This window comes from Fringilla coelebs, assembly GCF_963513975.1.
Source record: "Fringilla coelebs genome assembly, chromosome: 3".
NCBI classification, from domain to species: domain Eukaryota; kingdom Metazoa; phylum Chordata; class Aves; order Passeriformes; family Fringillidae; genus Fringilla; species Fringilla coelebs.
The window spans coordinates 31,250,295-31,271,114 of record NC_140030.1 but is presented as its reverse complement, the minus strand read 5'-3'; the positions used below and the strand labels follow the sequence as shown (position 1 = coordinate 31,271,114).

The window sequence follows — 20,820 nt, the reverse complement described above, 5'->3', positions numbered from 1 at the left end:
CAGAGCACAGGGAGGAGCGCAGGAACAACTTCACACATTTTTCCCATCACAGACAACAGCAACAACTCCACACCCACATGACAAAGTGTTTGAAAAATCCAGTCCTGACACTCACTTGAGCACCACCCTCAGATGCCTAAGCCTGCAGAAATCTATCAAACATATAACTGGTACTGGTAAATGTTACTCCCGAGTAATACATGAGTTTTCCTCCTTTCTACCCATCGCCTCCCTCATTATGTAACATTAAGCAGTCCTGTTTATACTTGCTAAATGTCTCTGAACAGCCACTGCAAGCCAAATAGGAAATGCAGTTCCCAAATTATAGGTATTAAAAAGCAGGCTAAATAACCCTGACACACAGAGTTTTGAACAGCTAAACCTCCAGCTATTTTTGAAGCATGTTCCATGGTGTATGAGGAGTGTAACAGCTTGAAGGACTGGCCTGAGAGAGCTACTACCAATAGCAACATGCAACAGATACCTTTCCAGTTTTGTTTTGCAACAGTCCTCTATTACTAGTCATCCTTTCTATTTTACAAAGTTATTTTTTCCTCAGTAACTCATCAGTCACTGTGAGTGGCTGAAACACGCCTAAAACTGGCAAAGATCTGTAAATAGTCTTGGTTCCTCAACACTTGAGACACTGGCTGGCTGCACAGCATGGTATAACAAATTTCTGTGTATTTGTTTGCAAAATAAATGTAGGAACATTTCACTTAAAAAGGAAAAAATTCTACTGCATGAGATCTTTCTTTTATATTAATATTGCAACTCCTCACTTTTTAAATACCATTTTTATCCTGGAATCAAACACAGACCTTAGGATAAAGTAAGAATGTGGGGTTTTGTGTCCTGTCCCACAAAACCATGTACTATTGAAAATCTTGCGAGGTTTGCAGAGTATCTTGCCCAATATTTGACACGAGGGAAGGATTTGCTCATCTCATGATCCACGTTTATAACTCGTTTCAGCAACGTAAACACAATTTTATACACATCTAGCAGAAGAAATAAATCTCTCTGTGATTTGGCAATGTTAATACTCACGTTCACTTCCACCTCTATGGACCAGTCTCCTAGTGGAGGGTTCATTGATAACTGAAATTTTTTGGAAACTACACCCAAATCACCCTCCTCCATCAACCACTGTTGAATCAATTTCTTCCGAGGATCCTAGGAGAAAAGTTAAGCTGCATGTTAAATGTGAGTGGCCTTGCAAGATTTGGGTAGCAATTCATACCATCTGTATTTGTCACAAATTTATAACACGTGACACAATCTAACAGCTGACCCTGTTCCTGTGGATACTCACTCGGATATAAATATTCAGAAACACACTGTAAGGTTTGAGATCAGGATAGACAGTGACAATCCGGAAGAGCACATCCTGTCCTGGTTTATACATGGATTTATCAGTCTGGATGAACACAGAAATGCTCTTTGACATGTACATCAGGCTGGTACGGTTAGAGAAGATGTGCCGGCCATCAGCAAGGCCCTCCACCAGTAATTCATAATTCCCAGAAGCACTGTTCAGAGGCAGCTTAAAAAGAAATAGTGACACTCTGTTAGGTATCCAAAATATTATTTAAAAAGCATTTTTGACATAAAGGACTAATATATTCCTGAACTTGTCAACTTATGTAAATTTTCAAAAAGATAAAGGGGATTATTCATTACTTTAAGGTATTATTTCAACAATTACCAGAAAATTTCTCATCAAAAGCACAACAACACATTTCCATCTAATTTTAAGTAGTAATCAGGTTTTCAGTAATATAAGTATCTATGCATTCATATGCAACTCACAGTCTTACACATGCATAGATTGTGCTCACTTTTTTCAGTTATTTAGAAATTTCTTTGGTTTGATATAATGGGTTAATATTTTTCTTCATCACTTTTTCCTATGAAATTTTCCAAACAAATATCTGAAGAAGGTACGTGTAAGCAAGATGAGCAGGACAGCAGGAGAACTTTGCACTTGTGTTTTACAGTCTTTAGCTTTGCGTCCTATGGGGCAGAAAAATCAAATACAAAATTTGTTTTTCATAACGTGAGGTACTGTTTTTCAATAGCAACCTCACTGATTTTGTCCCATTTCACTTTCATAATTAATAATTACAGCACGTACTGTGACTCATTTAGAATGTAAAATAATTACTCTTCCAAAAATATTAAGAAATAAAGGAACATAAATTTTATATGGTTAACTTTTTTTGGATAGACATTGAAAGCTCCTTCAGTGCTGGCAGAAGAGACAGATATCACTGGCAAAGAAATTTAGACCACATAAGGTCAGAGTAATCATGCACAGATTTCTTCTCTCTCTGTGTCTTTCCGGGGCACAGAGGAAATCTAGAGCTCATAATTCAGATGCATCACTTCATTTCCTAAAGTTAGCTGGGAGGAACCCCAGTCACAGGGGTTGAAAGGCTTAAAGCAGAGATGCTACAGCACGCCAGTTTTTTACTTGAGCAGAGCCTTCATAGACAACCAGTGACCCCAGGGACGTCCCAGCCCAGATGCTGGCTTCTGTACCGCCAGAACGTCGCTTTGAAGAAGGGGAAGGGTTTGAACACAGCACACAGCTCATTCCAACAAGCAGCCCTGCTGAAAAGCTTAAGAGTCACATGCTTCTGTTTGGAGTTGAAACTGTAAATCTGGAATAAAACCTCTGAAGTTAAGACAACTAAAGACAGGCTTGCATTTTGCAGCATAACATATGGAACTGAAGCACTCCTCTTGCAGTGTAATGAAAATTACAGCTGTTAACTCAGCAGGCACAGCACTTCAAAAGTATCCTACCAAGTGCTAGAAAGAAAGGCTGTACTGCTGTCAAAGCTCATTTTAACAGCGCACACCGAGACAACAGGATTTCACAAACATGGGAAAATGTTACTGGGTGACAAAGAAGGTAGATGCAAATATCTGTAGAGAATACATTTCCTTCTCTGTGGGTTTACCTATAAAGAGGAATCAACTACAATTCCATCCCTCTCTATTAACTTTCTGGTTTTAAACAAGCCAGGGAAAAAAAAATCAAGGGAGAAAAATAAAAAAAAGGCTCTTTTACACCTATAAGCAGGCCTGTGATGACATGGGAAGAAGACATCCACCCTTTAAAATCTGGATTTATAGAATTAAATTTTAGACACAAAGTTCTACACTGAAAAGGATTTTGCATTTTCTCCAGCTGCAGGTTTTTGTACACACATTGCCAAGAACATATGATTCACATATTTCAACACCCTCCAAATTCCACGCCAAGTATTCTGCAATATCTGAAATAAGATGAGCAGCCTTAGCTACTGCATCTATCAAATACTACCTTATTATCTATCAAATACTACCTCAAACATTCATTTATGAATATTAATATTTATTAAAGAAGCTGTAATCCCTAAAAATCAGATAGGATTCACTACAAGTCCAGGACATATTATAGTAATTCAAAATCAAAATGGGGGAAAATAACCTTGTTTGTTTTTCATCATTGCAGTGATTTATACTCTTACAGCATTATTTTGCTGCAAGTATTGTCTTCAATTTCTTCTTTAAAAAAGTAAATCTTCTATAAATGCCATTTAGAGACTTCACCTATTTTCCTGTATCCCTTTCCTATCACAAATAATGACAGATAGCATGGGTTTCTCCCTAGATTTTTATACCTGTTATATTTCAAAAGATCTTTCCTTCCCAAAACATGGTGACATAACTGCCTTACTTGATGGAAAGATCAGAGACAATGAGGTTTGCATTGCCACGGCAGTGTGTTAGGACAGCTGGGGCGCAACCTTCTGTTTCACACATTTATGCTACCAGAAACTGCACTAACACAACATTTCCACAATTGCTACAGTAATAGTGACTACCTCAGCCCCACCAACTCCTTCTCTAAAGGGTTGTTTCTCAACCCAAATATGAGCAAAAGAGCTTTTAACACTAAGTAGCAGGAACTTGCTGTGAAAATATTTTATCTTAGTCAAAACATCCCAAATGAATGGTATTACTATCCCCATTTTGGCAGTCCTAACACAAGAGAGAAAAAGGCCATCTCACGTATTTCTGACTACACCAACCACCATCACGAGTACCTCAGACAAAGCAGCTACTGTTTCCTCTGGAAAAGATGAGGCTGAATCCAGAAACTCATTACCCACCTTCTGCTACCAGCAAATTATACTTTGGACAAAATCTAAGTCTCCTGTGGCTACACAAACTAATAGAAAATCTTGTAGTTAAAAAATGAGTCAGTTTTCATCTCTTCAGATAGCAGCAAGAAAAGGAGGAACATACTCTGCCTAGTTTTAGGTGCTTGAACATTTTAAGATCTGGCCATATTATATTTAGGAACTTATTAATTTTTTTTTAATGAAAATAATTTTCTACATTTGCTAATGTATAGTTCATACAGATGCATTTCAACCTAGTAATCTTCATAATGTTGAGCTGCTCATTGTCATTGATTATCTATCTATCAAATACTTCCAAATTATTTAATCAGAGACAGGTTTTCTGAGATCAGAACTTAAACCCACCAGATTAAGGGATACCCAGACCTATGGATGACTTTGGTAAAACTTTTTTCTTGATATAAATACATAATTCTTTATATTGGGTTTTCAAGATGAATATCCAGGATCATAAATTCAGTATTCATACACAACACACAATTCAAGATACATTTTTGGGTTTTTAATGTAGTTCCACTGAATATGCATTTCCAAGCCCTATACAATGATTGTATATAAATATATTTTATTTTGGTATTTCTCAATTGTTGCTTTACACGATTTTTTCAACTGTCACTAGCCTTCATGGTGTGTCTAAAATACAGAGGTAGGTATAATCCAGTAAAAAAAGCCACAAATCAAATTTTTGTGTTCAAGTTCTATGATAGTTTGTGTTGATGCTGGAAATCAACTCCCAAGTCCTATAATTACTTCTAACAAGCTGCAGAGCATTTGATCTGCAAAACCCTTGATTTATTGGTCAGGAAATACACTCATCTGATGCTGTGAAAACAACTGAGATCACATGCAAAATATATCGTCAACAACAACGGGTGGTAAGTTACAGGCAGTCAACATTTTCTGAGGAAGGAGGGAAGGAAAAAAATACTTACTGCGGGAAGAACAAGAGTCCCAAAGGTACCTGAACAAAAAAAAAAGAAATATCACACTGTCAGAAATCTGTGAGATTAACGACCACACACTTACCAAAACATCAACATTATAGCAGTGCTGCTCCCCTTCCATGGTTGATGGAAGATGTGAGATACCTTCTGCAGAGCTGCAAAAGTATGAACACCAACCTACAGCAACATTACTTCTCTGTTTGGTGGGGGCTGCTGTCCATGTTCTCTGCTTGAACATTTTTCTTTACATCCACAGAGACTGAAACACTTTTATGATCCATTCAACCCTCTATGCCACCCAAGTTATTATTTTCCATTGATTCTGCAGCCCAGATAAAGACTAAAATTTTTGAAACCACGCACAGGATTTATCACTCTAAAGGAAAGGAGCACTTGTGACCGTTTTCACAGGGGTCAAAGGACAAGGGAAGAGACGAGAAAGTTGACTCCATGTTCAGAAGGCTTTATTTATTATTTTATGATATATATTATATTAAAAACTATACTAAAAGAATAGAAGGAAGGATTTCATCAGAAGGCTTAGCTAAGAATAGAAAAAGAAGGAATAACAAAGGCTTGAACTGACCGAAACAGTCCGGACAGCTGGACTGTGATTGGCCATTAATTAGAAACAACCAGATGAGACCAATCAAAGATCCACCTGTTGCATTCCACAGCAGCAGATAAGAATAGTTTACCTTTTGTTCCTGAGGCCTCTCAGCCTCTCAGGAGGAAAAATCCCAAGGAAAGGATTTTTCATAAAACATGTTGGTGACAAGCACTCAGAATTAACCTCACAGAATTATGTCACCACGGGAAAAAGTAACTAACAAATCAATATATTTGGGTTAATAATTTAACTATTTCAACTAATGTGATTTCAAATATTTTTAGAATCCAAATAAATGTCCTGTTAAACTCCTGGATATCATTACATCATGAAGCCATTAGTGTCACAGCTCTTATCTTAATTACATCATGAATTATAGAACAGGACGGAACAGAATAGAACAGAACATTCCAGTTGGAAGGGACCTGATCACTTCAGGGCTTACCAAAAGTTAAAGCAGTTATTAATGGCACTGACTAAAATCCTCTTAAACACTGACAAGTTTCAGACATCAATTACATCCCTAGGAAAACTGTTCCAGTGGTGGACTACCCTCCCAGTAAAGAAATGCTTCCTACTGTCCAGTCTGAAGCTCCCCTGCTGTAGCCCTCAAGCATTCCCACACCTCTGGATTCCATCCCCACCACTGGATTCCACCTCTATCTCCACTTGGCTTTCTCAGAAAGCTGTAGATAGCAATGAGAGTGCCCCTCAGCCAGACTAGAGGAACCAAAGCCTTTAGCTGCTCCTCACAGGACATGCCTTTGAGCCCTGTCACCAGTTTTGTGCCCTCCTCCAGATGCACTGAAGGACCTTCCAAACCTGTGGAGCCCAGAAGTGCACACAGTACTCGAGGTGAGGCAGCACCATGGCTGGATGCAGTGGGATAATCATCTCTCTTGACTGGCTAGTGATGCTGGGCTTGATGCATGGTTCCCCCTTTTGGCTGCCAAGGCACACTGCTGACTCACATTTGCTTCTGCTGATTCTATTCAGTTAGACCTTTTTGTATCTCCTAAAAAGCCACAGGTTTATACCAATCTTTTACTCAACTGTTTCATAGTGTAAGAAAAAAAAAAATCTATTTATTTATTTATTAATGTCCTTCTTGATCCTGGACCTAAAGGCATTGCTTCCAAAATAAAGCAATCACTCGACCTCTGAACTTCAATAAATGTTAGTTTTAGAAGTCAATTAATTCTTTCCTTTGACAATGGCAAACAGAAGGAATCTCAATGAACTGAATAAAGCTTATCCTGACTGCTTCCAGAGAGCACTAAAGGAAAAATGCTATCCAGTATGTACCACCTATCCAAATTATAAACTGGGTTAAACCAAATGACTCACAACCCACAAATTAAGTTTGTGGGTAGCACACTCCAGTACTTCATTCTGGTACTGAAAACCTTAACAGGCATGGGCAGTACTGGGCCTAAGGAACACAGTTCTTTCCACAACATGTTTATGTTGCTGTTAAACCTACATTTTTTTTCATATCATCTCTGTCTCCACTTGAGAAGCATCTCATGCAGTCATTAACTCTGAGCAACCCCATTGGCCTTTGAGGTTTTCCACACAGGAGTGTCTGGCAAAATACTTTTCTCAGCAGCCAGAGGAGAGAACAAACTGCCCCAATTCACGGTGGCAGGGAGCCCTCACACTTGGCCAAGCTGGCTTGGCACACAGGAGAGGCATCAGGAAGTCCTGCGGAGTACCTGATCCATAGGCGATGTAAACACCTCTAGATGCACTGATATATTTATTGCCAACATCTACCCAAACAACCCCATGCTCAAACAACTGCACTGAGAGATATAATTGTAGCTAAAGGAAATTTATGTCTTCCTAACTCAGGACAGAATGAGTTACTGTGAAGTACGAAGAATCTTTCTTAGGTTATTATATTTCACTGGAAAGAGAGGGAGATGCATGGTAAACAAAGGTGGTACAAAGTTACCTCCTGAAATTTCTCTCTGTTATACACTAAACCCTAACCCTTCTCTTGTTTCTCTCCCTCTCTGAAATAAAGCTGTGCTAAAGCTGGGGTCTGTACAACCACAACCCATAACACCAGAGGAAAAAAAAATAACCTTTTTCACTGCTGACAATTGGTTATTAACAAGGAATAGAAACCATTTACCACATGTCTGAGTGGATATGCACATGGTTGTTCTGCTATGCTACCTTTAATCTAATCTATACAGCTAATTACAGCAATGGCTACAGGAGTGACTTCATTACACCAGGAGACACAAATCTGGTATTTGTACCAGAGCCCACACCATGAGGTTTCTATTTCCATCTTTACCCTTCCAGTGCAAACACACTGGTACCCACACACTGCAAGGGCAGAGTGATGAAGGGAACAGCTGTGGTAGTCCTGTGCAGCATGCACCAGCCTGCAAAGCAACCTTAACAGGTCAGACACTCAAAGCTTTCCCACCAGGGCAGTGCCTGCCTGCCTCCACCTGTTTTGAGAACAAGTCGCATACAAAAAGCCAGAAATCTTATGGCAGTATGGCAGGGTTTCTTTCCTGTTCCCAAGCCTGGGAGATCTAACATCAGGTCTGAGCTAGGTAAAAATGTAACACAGATGGAGAAAGACTTGGGGAGGAGGGAGATTTATATCACAGTTGCATTTGTGCAACTCAGAAAGGATTTACCTTCTGAGGCAGTGCTAGGGAGCCACAGCTTCCCTGTAATAAAGCCCAGAGCACTGTCTAATTCCCAGCCAGTGAGAATCATAAAAGAGGCTCCAGGGCATGAGGTAATCTTCCAATTTATGCCACTACGTAATTATTTTGCTAGGAATTGAGCAGCCTGGGCAGATCTGAAATCCTTTAGCATTGCAGTGGATTCTCCTGTCATGCAAGATTTTCCCATGTTCTCAGAGACTATCAAGCCACAGTCAAATCCCTGGAGCTCTGCTCAACTATGCCTAGGGATGACTTTGGACGTGCTCAAGCAAGAGCTATAGCAAAACATTTCCTTTATGCCAATGCTGAATAGCGGAAATTCACAAATTTTTCCGTTCACTTGATGAATTAAAGTTATATTTAATCATACAGCAATTTCAGTTTCATGAGGAATTAACCATGGTCCAGCAGCTAGCACATATCACTGCTCTGCTGCAAGCCCTCCTATCATGCAGCTGACTTTTACCCACATGCAGCATGTAACACTCCCACGAGATCAGGCAAGCCTGGCATCTACCATCCCCAGAAATGGCAAGTCTTCTGTCTCCTTCAACACATCCCTGCAAAGAAACCCTTCAGTTATAAAAGACAGGTAGCTAACACCAGGCAGAAGAAGCAGGTTTAGAAAGGAGCCCAGAACAGCTAAGCCACCAACACCGAGCCCTGAAAACCACAACGCCTGCAACGCTTCCTCCTGACTCGCTCCATCTGCTCTCCGCAGCAGCAGTCAGCAGCACAACTGGAGTGGGACACTGCAGGGAACAACCAGGCAAGAGCACACGGCCCTACTACCACAAAAGATTAGTTAGGGAATACTTCCAGCTGGGATTTATGACTTTGTTTTAGGAGGAGACATGAAGAAAATCAATGGACTGTTACAGATTAATCTTGAAGAAAGTTAAAATACAAACTACCAAAAATCCCAACAGAAGTCACATGAGCCTTCAAGAAAAAATCTCTCTCCTTGTCATTTGCCAGACTGTTTCTTTCACAAAATTCCTGAGGCTTGTATTGTATTCATTCAATAACTACTGCACTGAGAAAATACACGGAAATACAGTGGAAACAAATGCCACACTGTCCTGCCACTTTTCCTCAGAATCTCTGACATTTAGGATTGTCCAGCAGAAAAGGAATCAAAGAGAGCGTGGGATATATCAGCAATATTTAAAAGTATTTTTCTACCCTGCCATTTTTTGTCATATAATAGTATTGCTATCAATAAAGCAAATATAATAAATTCTATGTAAACACATGCATGGTTTTTTTTAGAGTTATGGAGAACAGCACAAACAATGGCATCTTAAATTCTTCCCAATGCACAGGCCTGACCCAGACTCAGAAACTTATGCTACCCCTTCTTGAGATGACACCACTAGGACTAGTCATAAATGTTTCAGCTTCCACCCCCAAAAAAGGACAGAGGTTCTAGAAAAATGACTGCATGGCTTGGCACAGGGAACTAGAGCTTATGCCAATATATACCAGTAAAGTAGCACTTCAGTCTCTGATTTACATAAAGTCAGCACTGACTGTATATTCTAGCTCATGGGCAGCTATTGCTACAAACAGATTTTCTCTCTTGAACTTTTCTACCTATGTCTTCAATCCTTCGTAGTAATGTGTGAGAACAGAAAAATAAAACTGTGATCACTATAGATTGATTAACTGAAATTATGCCACATCTTTGCTCTGACAGCTGTGTTCATATACCCATACATAGGAAATATTTACAGAAAAACATTTTCTTTGCAGTGGCAAATGGAGTTATTTTCTACCGCTGAATCAATTTCAAAAACTCCCATCATATAAATAAAAATTAGTGTTCTTAAATGTCCTTCCAGATTTTTATTCCTGTCCAAAATATATGCTATTTTTGTGTTAAAAAAAAAATGCAGTAATACCAAGGCCTAAGCTGTCCAGGAAGTGAAAATAACTTATTCTTCAAAGAAGACCTGCAAACCTGTTGAGTTCACTGTTTGCTTTAAATATGTTATACTCCCCACCTGTCATGCTAAAGCTATCACACAAATTAGTACTGATTATTTACACAAATAGCTCAAAAGACAGAGCTTAATGCTGTTAAGTTATGGCTCAGTTTGGCACAGATGACAGAAGGAGGGGCAGTACAGCACTCAAACACACAACAGGGACTGCCAGGGGACGTCAGCATTCGGGCTGACATCCAAAGCCAAATGAGGCCAACAGGCCTGTAGCAAAAGGGTACAACTTGCTCCAAAATGCCTCCTAAACCCTGTCTGCCAGCACTATGTACACTTCCCTCCACAGCCGCTTCCTACCCTCCTCCCTTATCCTTTTCAGTTGTTTTAGCAAACCTGGAGGCTAAAAGCACTCAGAAATTATAAAGGGGGAGAGAGAGGCAAGGTAGCAGTGCTGCCTATGGAGAAAGATGTAAGGGGACAGGAGGAATCATCTAAACTGGACCAAACTTTATCACCTACGGGTCTGGTCAAGAGACTGGGCACCACAGCCCTGGAGGACCGAAGAAAGGCAGAATGCACAGATGTTTTTGTGATTAAAGCTATGTTTTATTGAACTCTGCAGTTACCAGCAAGTTCTAGCTTTAGTCTGCAATGGGAAGTGTAGGGACATTTTCCCGACAATTAGATAAAAACCCTTCTTCACCTAAACACAAAAGTTTTTCCCTAATCGCCATGATCAGAAGAGTGGAAGAAACTCAACCATAGCACATCCAGAAACATTCTTGGCCAGGACAGAACAGATGCAGATTTACCAGAAGGTATGAATAGAAGGTATGAACAGGCACTGTCCTTTCCTCTCCTCTGCACCCTGACCACAGCTTTCTCTGTGTCTTCCTACTCTACATGGCAAAGGAGTCATGGTACCCCCCTGCTTGTCCCTTCTACTGATTCAGCCATTCTTCCCTTGTCAGCACTGTCAGATCTACCCTTGAGGAACACAACCATCTCCCACCCTCTCAGACCAACAGATACTGCTGATGGCTGGGCACCTCTTCCCTTGCCCTGCCACATCCATGATCCCTTCCCCAAGCATGCAGCATGTTTTCCTGCTGACTGGCCCTTTTTAGACTTAAAGCATAATTCACACATTTAATTCTTCACTCAATCTTCTAATGTCAACCAACAAGCCCCATGGATTATACTGTTATTACCACTTTCAGCTCAGTAGTCAGAGACCTGCCAGTTCCAAGAACACAATACTTAGATAAACCAGAGAGTGTTTTATAAGTCATTGCATGCTGGGTAGGAAGACAGAACAGCTTCATATTTCCAAAACTAAATAATCTTTTTAATCAGAGACCTTCTGAGAGCTATCCAGGCACTATCACTGCTTAAACTCAAGTACAGCCTCTTTTCAACTTTTTCCCAGGACAACCTAAGAGCCATCCATGGACTTCTCGTCATGCATATGACCTTACCACTGCCTACCACACCATAGCAACTCTACTGCCATGAATTATAAACTTACAGCGGTTAGGAAGGCAATTTTTGAATGCTACACAGGAAACTTTCTTGACATCAGATCCAGTCTGTGAAACTATACAGACAATTCAGAATAATCTCAGACTTAAGCCTTTTACACAACTAAATGTGAAATACACTTCATCCCCTCAGTGACTATGCACAAACACACAAACACACACATCTCCACACGCTGCTTTCAAGGCACTATTGGCCACCACTGCTATCCATTCTGATGTCCATGAAATAAACACAGACACAGCAAAGGCAATTAAAAGCAGCTGCAGTTTTTATTCCAAGTTAAAACATAGGAAAATCACATTAGGACAAAATACAGCTAAGCTTGTATATGCCAGACATTTGGCAGTAATAACACCACCCTCATTACATCAATTGCTGTAACTGGAGCAAAATTGCAAAGTCAAGTCACTTCTCAAACTCATTCACTGCAAATAATGCATTCAGAATCTACTGAAATTTCTGTTTAAAGGGAGTAAAAGAAGAAGGTTTGTCCTCGTACTGGTTTTCCTCCATTTTCTGGAACACATTTAAAGTTTGTGATGACAAAGCCATATAACTGTGGCTTTAAATAATTTGTGGCAATAAAATTATTTGAATATATAAAAATAGTACCAGAGACTTCCTTCATCAGTAAATAAAGGCAATATAGATCCCAAACCATATAAAATAAGAACAGAGTGCTCACAGCTATACCTTCAGGAAGCTGAAGAAGTGGTCGGTCACTATAATCATGTTTTCTATGCACATACTTATTTGGATTGCAGTGAATGTAGGTGAACCAGCATCATCTCTTGACACTTGCTATTCAGTCTCTGCTGACAGGATCTCAACTCCCCCTTCACAAGCAGGTAGTCATGGATGGAGCATGGAAACCAGCAACACTGACAGTGCTGAGTCATACGGGTCTCATGAAAAGTCACCTCTGTATGACTGGAAACTCATGAATTTCCCAATTGCTGGCTGCCTATGCAAGTATTTCTCTAACTCAGTACTTCAGCTTGGATCTCCTTCTAACTAGACACCACTAAAGACATCACCTTAGACCCATCTACTGTTAGCTCCCGCCCTTTTCTCTTTAAAGCTACTTTCACATGTACCTAATAGTACATAGCAGGTGTATAGCACACTTCTGATACAGCACACCAGTTCCTCCATCTCTCCTCAGACGCTTTCCAGAATGTAGAAGAGACTCCCAGGGTCAAACCCGAGTCTGTCTGGCCCAAGATCCCTCTGCAGCAACAGTCAAGGACAGACATCTGAAAAGCGTCAAAAGCGAACAGGAACACGGTGACCCTTCCTTGGGTACTCTTCCCAGCCTATGCAATCTGTGTGTCCTTATACTGGGCCAGTCCTCCATGGACTTCTGTCTTGTTAATTTCTGCAATCATGTTTTCCATCCACAACAATTGGGACATGGAGTTCCACAATTTATTTTCATCTCATGTGAAGACCCATCTTCTTCTATCAGGTTTTAACTCGTCTCCTGAGAGCTCTCACATCCTTCTGTCTGCTCTCCCTGGAATTTCTCCAACTGGTTCACAGGCTCCATGATGAGCGCCAAAAATCAAGCACAGCACTCCCCAGGATGCCCAGTTAGGCTGTGAAGATTACTAGAATACTTTCTCATAGCTTACAGAACGCATATGTAGCTTACTTCTTGTATACCTCTGAGTACAATGTTTACTTTCTTTTTTGAGCACCACAGTATTACTTACAAGCCTTCACCTTCTGTTGCCTTTAAATCATTACCCCCACCCCCATATACACTCCCCTTTTTCTGCAGGGCTGCATCACCTTGTTCCCCACCCAATAAACACAAGTTCTTTTATTCATCAACAAAAGCAGAACTACACACTACTTCTAGTGAATCACACTCCAGTTTTTCCCCCAGTCATTTCTGGTATTGCCAAAATGTGTTCAAAATTGAATCCTTTCTCCCAGAGTCCTTACCATCCCTTCACTAATCTAATAAACATTCTCCCTTTTTCATTCATGTCAATCATACTGAACACTACAGTTTCAGGGCAACTCATTTCCAGTTTGAGAGTGAACCACTTAAACTTACTTGATGAACACTATTTTTCATCCAGCTACAAACATATTAAATAAGAATTTCATGCTGTCCCTGCTTCCCCAGCTGTATTGTCAAAGTGCCGTGCCAGACTATCACAAGTCTTTTAAGATCAAAATATGACAAAATCCTGCTTCTTCTCCACCTACAACCCTTGCCAACCCATAGTGCAACACATTTTTGCAGGTTTTCAATCTTCCAGAACCTCTCTGTTCACTTGAGCTCTCAGAACTTCACTAGCAGATTTTAAATTATTTCGGTCAATTCTCTAAATATTCTACAGGCAATTTTATCAAGCCTAAACACTTGACCAAAGCACTCTTTAAACTGTTCCTCCCCTTTTGTAATATTAATTCTTAAGCCTTTTCCATGACAGTTGATGTTCTTAGTGAAAACTAAACTGTCTCTCAGCATCATTAATCAGAGTAGCAAGCCACAGAAGTAGCAACCCTTCTCATCAGGGTAGCAAGCCACATCCTTTGCTAGATTTCTTGTTACCAATATGTTATTTAAAAACCCTGCCTTACTACTATCCTTCACATTCTTTCCTACTAATGGTCTGGCCTTACCAGCTTTGTTCTTCATTACCCATGGTACTTCTTTAAGTTCCTTTGTAATCTGATCTCATTTACAGTTTCTATATACAGTTATCCTTCTTTCTGTTTTTTTGGCCAATTTAGATCGTGTTTAGTTACCTCACTTCTTACCTCCCTGTTCTGTTAATGTGCACTTATCCTTTCCTTTCAGTATGACTCCCTCAGGAATTTTCACCCTTTGCTTCCCTTCTTGTTTCTAATAGCATGTTACCTACCAATTCCTGTTTGTTTTCATCACTTCTTTTTTCCCTAATTCACAACTTTTAGTTTTTTTCTTCTCTGTCCTCCCTTTCCTAAAAGCTCCAAAGCCCCACCAGTTCACAGGGGCAATAGGGAACTGCACACAGGGACATGTAATATTCCCTCATCTGTATGAGTTGTCCCACTGCACTTCTGTTTTATCCCACCCTTCTGAAGATATTGTGAAACAGCCTGGAGTGCTCAATCTGCCACACCCTCCTTGGCTGGATATCGACAAAGAACATGGTGACCAGAAAAACCTCATGTACAACCACATAAGCCTTGGTCACAGAAGGACTGCTTCCCTCAAATCTCAAACAGCATGCAAACAATAACACAAAGCTCAAGTACTGCATAGGATAGCTACTCCCATTTTTCTGCAAACAACCTAATGGGTCTGTTAGCAGGATGGATACGACAACAGGCACAGAAACCTGCTGGGTTTTGTTCTTTTATGTTTTTGGGTTTGTTTTTCTTAATCTACTCCAGCTACATGAAAGCCCATAAAAGAGCACCTTCTTCTCTACTACATCAATAATCTCTGAGTCCAGCCCCAACACCTCCTTCCCAAAAACTTTTCCTTCATTCTGATTTTGTATAGGTTATGTGCATGTGCTGACTATTTAACAACTTATTTTTCATAAGGCACAGCTACATGTACTTTTGGTTATGGAGGTTATGGATGCAAAATCACTGCTGGCAACTCCTGCTCTCTCACTATTTGGCTTTTTAGGCATTGACGAAAAATTAGGCAGAAAGGAGATGTTCCACCAAACTGCCAGCAAAACCTTTCACCCCACAGATATTCAGCACAGACAGCAGAGTCACTAACAACTCAGTCATCTTATTCTGACAAAAGGTACAGAGGCAACTCAAGGTTAATAACAGGGACTGAGGGGTTTAGGCCATTCATTCCCACTTAGATGTTACTTTACAACTTGCTATTCCAACTGTTTCTCACTGGTTCTTATACTGACGTGGTCAGAATCATATTATTAAGTATGTAAAACATGCCTTCTGGTAAGAGGAGATTTTCCATTGTCTCTATGGAGAATCACTACATGTCTGAGCTTGACAAACATTCTCACAAACTATCATGCTTCCTAAATCCTAGCTGAGTATCTACCATGCTCTAGCTCAGTAACCTCTGTTAACAAGTAGGTGCACTCCTCTCTGGAAATACAGAAAAGCAGCAAAAATTAATTAACATGTACAAGTAATTTACAAACTATGCACGTTACTGTAAACCAAATTCTCCAGTAACTTCACATAACTTTCACTCACCATGCCTTAAATACATTACGTTGTACCTTATATAGCAAAAGTTATAACTAATGAATCTTACTCTTTAGAATTAAAAACATTCATGCTGTTGGGCAAATTATGACACCTCATTACACATTACACATAGAAGCTTTTCTGAAAACCAATTATTTTTTCCAACTTATATGCTTCTTGTTCTTTCCAAATCATTCTAGCACCAACACAGAAAGTACTTTTCAGAACTTCTCACAATAAAGGCATAAGGTTTCTCATACTCTAACACACACAGTAATGTCTGGGTAGCAAACCCTGTAAGAAAACACCTCCTGCCAGTTCATACTACATCTATATTAGCAATGACTGGAAGACTATGCATGGCAAGAGTCACCCTTCAGTGCAATCACTAAAGCTCAAGTTATTAGTGAGGGAATTTAACTCGTTCATCTGTATTCCCATACTTTCTTTTTTGGCTGTTGTTGACACAGAAAACCCAATGGTTCCATTTGCACACAAGCCATTGTTACCTTCTGCAGCCATTTTCAATCAGGATCTTTCTGATACTGCCTCTCCACAGAAAGTGTGTCAAGGCTTGGTACAGCTCACAAAAACGGCTTTAGTTAGTGCTTTGTGTTTTCCTGGCATCTGCTGTAGGCAATGGAAACCTATTCTCTCCTGGTGACGCATTCTATTTTTTTTGGGTTGTGCTTGCTCACGCAAAGTTTACCTGTAGCAGCAACCTCCCCCTTGCAAACACTGAGTTTGTTTTTTTTTCCACTATATTAAATGCAATTAATTCAATTTCTGCACCAAAATATTGGTCCTAAGTAATCTCCCTTCCTGTACAGTACATTTAGATTCTGGAATATTGTGCCAAGCTCAAAATATCTTTAAATCCATGTGCATGAACACTTTCTCCTTCACTCCAAATACCCACTAGCCACTTATTAATATTTATTTTCCCTTAGTTATTTAAAAAGCACAATAATGATGGGAACCAACCTCCTCTGCTAAAGTATTTATCTAACAGAATCAGTGCCCAAGAATCACTGAGATATCAAAATTCCACTACCAGTAATATTAGAATAGTAAATGCTTTATCAGCCATCAGAGGGCAAACACGCTATTTCTTATTCAAAGCAAGAATTATATTATAGACATTAAAAAATCCCATGCCTCTAATACCATGAAGTCCTCTCGTGGAGCTAACTCAGAAGCTTAGACCACTACATATATCATATTGACCTGCTGCTAGAGAACCAGGCTAAATCCTTAATTTAAGGCAATTGCAGAATTATTTGACAGACAGGTATGTAATACCATTTACACTGAGGTACTTGAATGAACTGGGCCTGTCAGATTAAACATCCATAATAAAAACTGTGTCCTCAGCCTGTGCTATGTCTCCAGCATCCAATTTCCAATTCAGTTCCATCAGCACAAACATTTGCACATTGAACCAGGGGACCTGTCTGCCTAAAAAAACATTCAAACAAAATAAAAACTTTATTTTTCAGTCAGATCAGTTTCTCAGAGCAGTTAATCCCCTGCTTTTGCTGTCACCATGCAAGGAAAACTACAGAGCACAACTGAGCCAGCTTAGGCAACAGTGCCACTGAATGTGAAGTCTAACCAAGGTAGGTATTCAGTGACAGATAAACCAACATTCTCTGAGCACTAATATATGCAGCAATTATGTAATTTAAAGAAGATCTGGCGTGCCTGGAGATATGCTTGGTTTTTTTCCTTCAGCTACAACAGGTGGTTTGATAAAACCTCCAGCCCTCCTTCAGTCACAGACTAAGATCAGCTACAAAAATACCATTTTACCTTAAGATTGTTGTGTTCTTCAACAAAAATTTTAAAGATTTATGTTCTTATTCTGACAAGCTGCGTTTGCTTCTCTCTGACAACTTGCTTTCTCCCTGAGTCAGAACTGACCCACACCTGTATCACCTTTGGATACATGTCTTCAAGACTACATCCTCTTTTACAGGGCAGCTCCCTTACTCCTGGCCCTTAACAGTTTTGCTTACACATTTGTTCACAGAAAACAAATGACTAACAGATTGTATAACCTGACTAGAAAAAACCTGATGGCCACATACTAAATGTTAAGAATTTTGCAGGAGGAAATACACAGTATGCTCAGCACCTTTTTTTTTTTTTGTTCTTTGTTTTACTTATCAAGTAAAAAGCATAGAAAATTTTAAAATATATTTAAAAGACTGGGAAATATTAGAAGTTAGTAATTCACTACAGCATTTGTCCTTTTTCCTCACTGTATCCAGTCTGATGCAATGCCATACCTGTTCCTGATAGCCCACCTGTCAGCCCAACTGCTGAAGTCAGAAGTTCACTCTGACTTCAGCAGCTCCCTGTCAAGCATTATTCTTTCTGCTCAGAAGATAGAGACAGCCACATTTTTTTACAAGCTTGGAATTAACAGTTGCTTGTCTGGCTTTCACTGTTGAGAAGGACAAAAACTGACGGGTTGAAATTCATGCAAGGTTCACTAAACTCTATGTTAAAGCAGAACAGAAGCAGGAAATAAAAGCCAGTATAGTTAGAGGAAGAAAAGGAGAAGACAATTTATTATCTTTTTAAAACTTTTGGATTTCAAAAGAAAACAACAAAAGCTGGCTGGTTTAGGTTTGTTTTGGTTCTATATCAAAATTTTTTAATCTGTTCAAATGCACTCATCACACTCAAAGCCTCAATCTTCTCTGCAGGCTGTGAAGGCTTTGAAATGAAGGTGTGATGCTTCCAGTTAAGGAATCTACATTAACTGTAAGACATTAAGAGAAGAATCCCACAAGCAGTAGGGAAAGAGCATTACAGCAGGGTAGATTTTTCAGTATCTCACACTGCCCTCAGACTCTCTATTTTTAACAAATAAAAAGCTAGACTTTAGATGTCATTTACATCACCTCACAGTAAGAGCAGTATGAAAGCTGGACTATCCATAAAAATTATTTTCTTTCTCATGAGAACAAATCTCAGACAGGATATCTCTATGCTTCTGGTGCCAGGTGACCTTTCTAAAAAAGGAGCATTGGCCAGGATATCTCAGCTTTTCAGAACTCCCACCACATCCACTACCCCTGCCTGGTGGCATAGATTAAATCAGTCTCTTCTCATTTACTTATCTTCCATCCCCAAACTCTTCACAGTTCACTTCTTGATCCTTAAAAATTCTTGTTTCTTCAAATGCACAGAGCTTCCAAGTGTCTGACACAGTCTTCACTTTCCTATGGTCCTTAGATCATTACTTTCTTAGGGCATGCAGAAGCAGCTTCAGTTGCTGCATTACCTTGTTTATTCCACCCCTACCGTTCTTCCACACGCTTCCACTTTGCACCTTAACAAGCTACCAGTAAGCAACTTTTCCACTAGTTCTACAGTGACCCCACTTCATGGAGCAGAGTACTTCTGCTTCCTCAGAAATCCCACATCCATCACACTTTGCTTTTTAATTATTTTCAGACTTTACAGACAGTTAACACATCCATGCAATCACTCATCCAGCTCGGTCACCCAACTCCAAACAGAGCCAGCAGTGTACAAGACTGTTTTCCCATGGCGACTCCTACTTGGTAAAATAAATTTCCTATTTTAGTACCATTTAGAAGCTGTGATATTTTAGGAGGAACAAAATATTCCTGTGAGAAGGCAGACAGAAATACTTCCAAAGTAAGTCCATTCTTTTTCTTACCTTTCTCAAAGACCATTTCCCTGCTTAAGATGGTCTCGTTATCTCGGATCACTTCTCCCTTTACGGTGACCTGTGCTGGGCTGTCCGGCAGCAGAGCTACCCCAACAGTCAAGTTTGCTCCAGGCCTGATGTTCCAGGGAGCTGCCACAAGGAACGTAGGTCTGGAAAGCCCAAACGGGCAGAGGGAGAAAGAGCAGGGAGTGAAACTCTCATAAAAAGTAACCGCGTACACTTAAAGACATACGACACACGTTGCCAAGCTCTTCTGTCGCTCTCCGCCGCGGAGGCTGGAGGTGATGCTCACGCCCCGGCTACAGCGGGTGCGCAGGACGGGGCGCGGGCAGCGCTGCTCTGCCCGCTCCCGGGAGCCCCAGCAAGCGCTGCCCGCGCAGCCCCCGGGCCGGGCGGCAAGGAAGGAAGAAAAAGTGCCCCGTGCCCCCGCCCGCCCCAGCCCCACGTACCCGGCCGCCGCGGAGCTGCAGAGGAAGAGGAGGACGAGGAGGAGGAGGAGGAGGAAGAAGAGGACATCGCCGCGGGACCGCGCCATGGCTCTCCGTGCGCGCTGCCCGGTGAGTCCGCCGCTGTGCGCAGGGCCGGGTCCGGGCCGTGGCCGGGCGGGAGGCGCCTTGGCGGGCGGGGAGGGGAAGGGAGAGGCCGCCGCTGCCCCAGCGCCAGGCACGCTCCGCCGGCGGCAGGAGCCGCGGGGCGTTCCCGGGGCCGGCCCGGGGTGGGCGGCCCGGCGGCAACACACATCTGTCTACACAGGGATACCTACGGGTGTGTCACCTCCCCTCAGCCATCGCTCCCGCATCCTGCGGCTGATGCGGGTGGGATTCCCAGAAGCCAACACCGTACAAAAGCAGCATCGAGAGCAATGTTTTCTGCCTAGAGCTCCGAGCACAGCAGCAGCCCGTTGTGGAGAGCTGCTCGGTTATCGGCTCGGAGAGACCCGGAGAGCCCGCAGAGGCGCGCTGGCCTGCGGCTCGGGCTCGGATGCGAGTCGG

At 41.0% G+C, this 20,820-nt stretch overlaps 1 protein-coding gene across 1 annotated transcript in view; it reads right to left on the bottom strand.

The window, feature by feature from the left end:
* The window catches only part of CD109 (CD109 molecule), a gene marked incomplete at both ends in the record, with an annotated part of 67,222 nt that extends 46,859 nt beyond the window's left edge, over positions 1-20,363 (bottom strand). Inside the window, 5 exons of the mRNA XM_084201718.1 lie at positions 1,051-1,176; positions 1,316-1,546; positions 5,132-5,160; positions 19,817-19,977; positions 20,278-20,363. Coding sequence (XP_084057844.1) covers positions 1,051-1,176; positions 1,316-1,546; positions 5,132-5,160; positions 19,817-19,977; positions 20,278-20,363 — 633 coding nt within the window. The remainder of the gene's footprint in view (positions 1-1,050; positions 1,177-1,315; positions 1,547-5,131; positions 5,161-19,816; positions 19,978-20,277) is intronic.
* Between the last annotated feature and the right edge of the window lie 457 nt (positions 20,364-20,820).